The sequence below is a fragment of the Diceros bicornis genome, chromosome 11 (genome assembly GCF_020826845.1).
Source record: "Diceros bicornis minor isolate mBicDic1 chromosome 11, mDicBic1.mat.cur, whole genome shotgun sequence".
Taxonomy (NCBI): Eukaryota; Metazoa; Chordata; class Mammalia; order Perissodactyla; family Rhinocerotidae; genus Diceros; species Diceros bicornis.
The window spans coordinates 2,011,992-2,020,048 of NC_080750.1; the positions used below are offsets into that span (position 1 = coordinate 2,011,992).

General features: G+C 42.0%; 1 protein-coding gene across 7 annotated transcripts in view; it reads left to right on the plus strand.

Annotated features, from left to right (window-relative positions):
• The window catches only part of GSTCD (glutathione S-transferase C-terminal domain containing), a 126,049-nt gene extending 118,337 nt beyond the window's left edge, over positions 1 to 7,712 (plus strand). For all 7 annotated transcript variants that reach the window (XM_058549847.1, XM_058549846.1, XM_058549848.1 and 4 more), the window contains 2 exons: positions 3,408 to 3,477; positions 6,382 to 7,712. In XM_058549847.1, coding sequence (XP_058405830.1) covers positions 3,408 to 3,477; positions 6,382 to 6,518 — 207 coding nt within the window. In that variant the 3' untranslated portion in view covers positions 6,519 to 7,712. The remainder of the gene's footprint in view (positions 1 to 3,407; positions 3,478 to 6,381) is intronic.
• The last annotated feature ends 345 nt before the right edge of the window (positions 7,713 to 8,057 follow it).

Consider the following 8,057-nt stretch of genomic DNA (forward strand, 5'->3'; position numbering starts at 1 on the left):
AATATGGATTTTTTTTGGTAAATAAATATTAATCTCCAAGTAGGTGACAAGATTTGTGAAGCGTCTAAGAGTTCACCCTGTTTGCAAGCTAACTAGTTAGCTGGCGCAGTCTCACGGATGCTGGCAGAAGATGGGAGACTCCTGAGTCAGAGACAAAAGACAGTTATTGCCCCTGGCAGTAGGAGTAGCCAGACTGTCATTGTTTTTACACTGGCTCCCTGAGGCCACTTCCCACAGGCAGCACAGAAGAGCAGATGACACCTCCACGCACAGGGATTGGCGTCTCAGGAGAGGAGCCCTGAGCTCCGGAAACCAAATGTTTTAGGAGTTCATCTGTAAGTACACGTGCCTGCCCTTTCTCCAGAGGGAGACACTGTGTAGCTTCCAAGGCCGTTCACTATACAAACATCTTTGAAAAGATAATCAGGAACGGGCAAATTTTTCTGTAAAAGATAAGATAGTAAATATTTTAGGCTTTGCCAGCCTCTTACAAATCCCCCACATATTCCACTTTGTCCTTGTCATTGTTGTTGTCGGTTTCCAACAGCAAAGGAAATTTTAAAATTTCCTTTAAAAATGTAAAAACCATTCTTAATTTTTGAGCCATACAAAAACAGGCCATAGGCTGGATTTGGCTTGTGAGCCATAGTCTGCCAAGCCTGGTCTGGAACAAAGGCAGTGCCTCTGCTCGCAAGACATGAAGAAACACGAGACGCACAGAGAATCGTCTCCAACACGAGTCAGAACGTTACATAGTTTTGAGTCACCAATCTGAGCACAACAGTTTCCAGCTTTCTGAACGTCACTACTAATTAATTGATCAATAATGTGACATCATGCAATCTAAGAAATGATAATATTTGAAAGAAATACATAAGTAATCCCATTAAAAGTTGATAAATTGGGGCCGGCCCGGTGGCGCAAGCGGTTAAGTGCACGCGCTCCGCTGCGGCGGCCCGGGGTTCGCTGGTTCGGATCCCGGGCGGGCACCGACGCACTGCTTGGTAAGCCATGCTGTGGCGGCGTCCCATATAAAGTGGAGGAGGATGGGCACGGATGTTAGCCCAGGGCCGTCTTCCTCAGCAAAAAAAGAGGAGGATTGGCGGATGTTAGCTCAGGGCTGATCTCCTCACAAAAAAAAAAAAAAAAAAGTTGATAAATTATTTTGGATTCTTAGTTCGGTTAATTCCACTTGCACAGGCTCACTAAAAATGGGGTCTCATTGTATATTCCAGCCCCGCCTTCTAGGAGTTTTACCGTCTTCTTCCAACAGTGAAATGGTGAGGGACAGTGACCAGAAGTGTCCATTTCTACACCTGGGCACCTGTATCTCCTTCACCTCTGCTTTGTGACTCTTCAAAGCCCACCTCCAACTCTGTCTCCCACCCCCTCCTGCCCTTGCCTCTCCCCACCCTTCCACGTACAGATGCCTCTGGAGAAGAGAGAGACCTCAGTGTTCGTGCTTCCGTCCAGAACCGGGACGTTTCTCTTCTTTGCCTACTAGATTTAAGGTTTTCATATCCTAGGGAACTATAAGCATTTTCAGGAAACGTTAGGACCCCAGGAACTTTATTTTCATAAGATTCAAATCACCTCACCTTTCTCTCGCAAGGCCCTGCCAATAACCTAGAAAATGAATTGAAAAATAAAAAACAAAAATTAGACCCTTGTTTTCAGTCCCTCCTTGAGTGACGCTAGGTAAAGCAAATTCTAAGAGGGTATATGGAAAAACCCAGGGCGGTGAGGAAGTAGGGAGCCACAGTCTCACTGGCTAGAAAAGAATGTAGAATTCTGGAGTCGAAAGAGACGGCTCTTCCAGAGAGCAGAAAACTCAAACTGGTACCCCAGTTTGTCTTTGTCTCCTCTTCCTCCCACACTCCCAAGATCTGCTTGGCTGCCAGCCCTTTTGAGGGTCTCAGGTGTGAATGCTCTGTACAGAAGTCTTAACCCCTTGGATACTGCTGCAGGATGGTGTCTCAGTATTTCTTCACCATGATGGGTGGACCAGAAGGAAGAACTAAATGGACGTAGTGCCCAGATATCTGGAGAGTCTTTGGAAGCATTTTTTTCCAGGTTTGCAGGCGGCAAACCTTTCCTGAGCACCTATGATGTGCCTTCCTCTTTCAGAATTGAACTCCTACTGGGAGAACAGCTACACACGTAATACCAGTGAACATGGCGAGACCTATCTGGACGAGAGAAACGAACCTCCCCTGAGGTTGTGCATGCCTGACACCTTATTTAAAGTGAATCTTAATTTACAAACACCCTGAGGACAAAGGGCATGCTTTTTCTCACCTTTTCTTCAAATTATATAATTCTAAATTCTTCTGCCCCTTTGTTTATGCCAGTTCATGGAGCTTAATAAAAGTTATTCATTTGCACTGTTTTGTTAGTATCCTACCCATTGCCACTAAATTTTATAGTGAGCGTTAGTGTTTTTTTTTAAAACGCATAAAAGTTGAGACAAAGGTAACCCTTGAAAAAGAACCAACCTCACACAATCACTTCAGTTACCTTATTAAAAAATGGAGGCTTGCATTGAGCATACAGAAGACCAAGGGACAAGTGGTGACTCTGAGTTCAGCCCATTTGCTAAGCCGACAGGTGAGGTTATGTGCACACTGGAGACGGAAGCTGTCCTGGGTGCACAGCAGGCACCCGCGCTCCACTCTCCACTCCATGCATCGCTCACCTGTGGCTGCTTGCAGATTGAAGAGTGCCAGGCAGACTCATCAGCTCTGTCCCTTTACAGCCTTTTCTTTTTTCATTAATGCAATCTTTCCTAAAATTGTTAAGCAGAAGCAATAATCTGCCCCCCATTCCCTCGGGTCATTTTTACGGTTTGTTTTAAAGCAGAATTAAATATACCTCCTGCAGCCTTTTGGAGTGAGGGGAGAGAGAGCCAGGCCCCCCGCAACGGGGCCGAGCGAAGGAAGAGTTGGGACCAGCAGAGGAGTAGCCAGCACTGCGCTGCATTCCCGGAGAGCACAGCCCTTCCCTTCCCTCTGGGACTGGGAAGAAGACACTGAGAACGTCGTCTTGGAGCCACGTCCCTGAGATGCAAACTTTATTAAAGGGAAAATATAAGTGAATTTTAGGTCTTTTACTCTAACACATTATAATCACAAATTGGAACCACATTTCAGCTAAAAGCAACTGGTTAAATGGCCCTGAGGATCTTCCACGCATCTGCTCTTAAGAACTACAGCTGATGAGCAGTCTACTTGAAGGGAAAAAAGTTACTGAGTTCCATTGTCTGAAAATCCCCTTCTCTCAAAAGTACTATTTGTGCTGCACTTTGTTCAATTAATGTAGAAGTCCAGAAAAACGAAGTCTTTTTGTTATTTTTACAATTTTGAAGCAGAAGATTAAAACAAACCCACTTCTGTTGCTTTTTCTTCCAGGAACACATGATTCTGTGCAGATTCGCAGATCAGACAGCTGTCCAGCTCCCACCCCAACGAAGGCTCACGGGTAGGTGTTTTCACGGGGCAGCTGTTGAGCAGGTTCCGTACAATACGCCTAGGAGTGAATACACCCGCTCCATGTGGGAAAAACTGGTCCGTTTGTCAACGAGAAACTAAAGCTTGTTTTTCCCAGAAAACTTAATCCATATTGAAAAGGACTTTGTAACTATAACAACATTTTATTCTATTCTTATTAACATTAATACTTTTAAATACGTCTTCAATGTTTGTACATTGAGCAGAATTATTATGTTAAATTTCCTTCTTACTGTTACAAACTGAAGGATCTATCAAAAGCCATGGAAGAAAATAATAAAGATGGAAAAATCAACTACCCATGCCAAAATTTATGCATTAAAAATGTATAAACAAGGATGATGATGTTTTCTTTCTCGGAAAAAAGTATACTTGTATATTATTAATCATAGACCAATTTACTTAACATTGTAATATTAAACATTACCTAAATTGGAAGACCTACAATAGCATTTCCAGTTAAAGTAATGAATTTATCCAAGACTTTGCGTTAGAAAAAGAAATCACATTTAGAAGGATAACAGCAGCTAATGGTTATTGCACATTTAAGCACTGAGCTAAATGCTGTCCATCCATTCTCTCAGTAAATTCTATAAAATACTTACAGGGTATGTGCTGTTATTTACATTTTACATGTGAGAGAATTGGGACAAAAGCTTGCCCAGGATTCTTCAGCTGGTGGGTGATGTAGCTATGACCCCAAATTATTTGATCTCAGACATGGAGCACTGATCCGCTTTTGCAGTGCCCCCCATGATGAAGTCACATCACTGGGAGGTTAGGTTCCAAAATTAGGGCTTAAGGTGATTGAGTGGAGTCAACACTAATCTTTAAAATTATTTAGAAAAGCCACACATTGGAGACGATCATGGTATACTGGAAACAGATTGCTGTTTCTTTGGCCAGGCACCAGATGTAGTAATTAGCTTGCATTCAGAGACCATGTTGCATGAGAAATAGTTATCTTTAAACTCTAAAATCAAAGTCATCATAGCAGGATACCCACATCTGGAGAGGCATTTGAGACCTGAGCCCAAAGGCACAGTGATTTCCTTCCCTTTCTCACACTCTGGGGCATAACTTATGGAAAAAGCTTGCTCTTTCCTGCACACAGCCTCTCTTTCCCTCTTCCTCCTCCTGTTCCAGTTCCCAACACTTTGAGTTAGTCAAGTGTACGGTAGAATGTACAGTGAATATATATTAAGGTATAACTTACATATGTATAGATTAGGTGAAGACATAATTGGGATGGTGGATGGGGGTGCACATGGTTAATATTTTAGGCATCAAACCAGAGGGGAGTGGCTGGAAGGGAAATAGACAGGATCGAGGAGGAGGAGCATTTGGCATGATCACTTCAGGAAGAGAGGGAAGGTCAGTTCAAAGTCAGAGACTCCATCACAGGTCTCCATCTGTACTGCCCAGAGCGCGCTTTTGTCTGTGAACATTTAGGAAGCTTCCAGGCCCCAAAAGGTGGATGCCAACAACTGAATTTCAGTTCTAAAGACACTTCTTCAACATGTGAAAACATGAGATTCTTTTCTATCTTGGAAAAGGAGAAGTTAACTGGACTGGGATCAAAGCCAAGGGCAAATGAGCGGCAGTGCACGCCCGGGTGGGTGCTGAAGGAATGCAGAGCATCCCGTTCTGACAGAATGTTTCATTTAAATTGAAAAATGAGTGGGGGGGATTTATAGATGTCTTAAAGGAAGAACAGTATTTTAAGGAAAAAAAAGAATGTCAGCCATAGGGCTGTTGATGAAGAGGGGTGATTTAGCCAAAATTGAATTGTAGACATCTCTTTTTATATCATTGCTAACACAGTTTATCCTTTTTGGCATGAGGCCTTTTAAGGAAAATGTACAAAATATTTTAAGTCTGAATCTCTCGTTGCCAGTTCTTAACCAACTGATCTCACCTTCTGCTGTTTTTCTGTGAGGATTCTTCCATCTTCCACAGAAGGACTTCCTTGTGTCAGTTACCTGTCTTCACTTCTGAGGCTGTTTTAGTTTAGCAGTTTGTGCTGTCATTCAAATAAATCATTTAAAAATGTTTAGGCATTATTATAATTACTGATGGAAAAATGGAATGAAGTTCTGCATAGTCAGTAACCTTTTTCCAAGAGGATGAAGAGGTTTATGTATTGAATTTGAAGAAATGGAAGGTGTAAAGGTAAACCATAGCTTTGACTGTATTCAACCCCACATTGCTTGTACCCCCAGCTACTTCTGAAGTAGAAGTTTGCCTTCGCCAAAGGAACACAAATTACCTGCTCTGCCTGCCAGTCAGGTTTCCTCTTTTGTTTCCCAAAGATTACAAAGCCAGTTGAATTTTCATAGGGGTACAGGAGCTCTGAAAATTAAATTATATTACACTTAACACATCCACCTGAAATGATCAGCACACAATTGAGAATTTTCTCAAGTATTTTCCATTTCTCATCTCTTCATTGTTCTAAGAACTCCAGGTGCAAATGTAAGATGTTTTGCAGGTGTCTCCTTGTTTGCATGTTATTTTAGATATTCTTAAAGACAGATGTGGTTTTTTTCACGATATTACAGATAATATGTTTTCATAGGGCATGAAGAGAAAAAGTCTTTCAATGGATTTTTAACCAAAGTGGGAAATAGAATCTGTAGTGTTTATTTGAGATTTATTTATAAATATATTTAAAATGTTAACATTCTTTAAATTATTAGCAGAATAAATAATTAGCAGATGTTTGTAATTGTCTTCTCTCCGCACTGATCAAGAATTAAATTGAGAGAGACTGAACACGACCTAGGGGCAGACAGCATTCTCCGTACTTGTGGACGTGTCACTGCACATGGTCCCTTCACAGCCTGAAGTCTCATGACCCCTTCCTGTGTTTCAGGGAAGCAGTGCATGTGCCTGGTGGATCTGGATCGAGCGAGAGCTGCAGAAGAACGTGGCTACTCTGTTCAAGTGATATCCATGGAGCCAGAGAGCTGCTCTCCCAAAAATAACATGATTGTGGGAGTCCCCATTTAGGAGATCATCACGTTTGACATTGTGCCACCTGACTGGGTGACGAAAGCCCAGTGGCATTCAGGAGGTTCTTGGCGGAGCTGGGAACCAGCACCAGCCATCTTGAACCTGTTGTTCTCAGGAAGGAAAGCAGCGGGAAAATCTTGGCAGAAAGGCTGCCTGCAGAGCATCACAAATGCTCTTACAATGTGCGATTGAAGGACCGCTGAGTCCATGGTGGACTCCCCGAGTCTCGGCTGCCAGCAGAGTAACACTCGCCGGTGGAGCACCCATCACTGGAGTAACCATTCCTTCTCAGTTCACAGTGTCGCTGACCTTGCCAATGTGGTGTTCAGTTCAAAACAGTGTACCTGCAGCCTTTGTGATCATTAGATGTTCAAATGGAGACAAAACTAGAGTCAGTGGGGTTGGTTGTTTTTTATATTGTTAACAATTGTACTTTTTCTATAATTTTTTTAAAAATCAAGTCAGGTAATTACAGTATGGTTAAATTTTTAAGCTGGGGTGAGTTGGACTTGCATATCATTCTGTATACTCCTTTTAAATATATTTTCCGTAAATTACCCAAATGAGATCATTGCTGGTTCAAACATTTTATATGAAGACATTATAAAATAATTGCAGTAAATTTCCCATTATGGGAACATGTAATTTGGACATAAATTCTAACTAATCAGTAAATACATTGATTAACTAACTCAAGTCTATAAATAGTTATTGAGAATCCATTATTTTCAAGACCTGGGCCTAGATTCTTCTAAGGATACAAAGATGAGTTGCAAGAGACACAGTGCCTTGCCTGTGGAGGTAAATCATCTAGAGGAGAAAGATGAATGAATTAGTTAAGTTCTTTATGTCATAATATGTGGTCACAGGATTTGTTGTTCAGATATCAATCATGTTTTTATTTATTTTGGTAAATCTCACTGAGTAATGCACTGGCGGTGAGAGGAGTACAGAGTTTGGAAGCTGATTTGAACAGTTCTCCCTGCCAAATTCTCTGTATTCTACCAGCCAAAGTTTCTCAAGACAGAGGGCATGTCCCTTTTCACGTGCTGCTAAGTGTGTAACTTGTACATGTCCTAGGTGATTCCATTTGAGACGAGGTGTATTTCATCACTTTTGATGTTTTCAATCCCTGCCTGACACATGTCATGAGGAGAAATGACTTCAATAAATCACTGTTTCATCACTGTGGATTAAAATGCAGGAATATCTTATGGTGGGGAGGGGTTAAGGAAAGAATTAACCCCCAGCCCCAAGTATTTGAGTCATCTGCACCTGTGAACACGCCGTGCTCTTCTTTCCTGGGCTTTCTTTGTCTAACTGAGGTATGATTTACAGACAGTAAAATAACAGATTTTAAGTGTTCAGTTTGAGAAGTTGTTTTTTTTTTTTTTTTTTTTTGTGAGGAGATCAGCCCTGAGCTAACATCCGCCAATCCTCCTCTTTTTTTGCTGAGGAAGACGGCCCTGGGCTAACATCGGTGCCTATCTTCCTCCACTTTATATGGGACGCCGCCACAGCATGGCTTACCAAGCA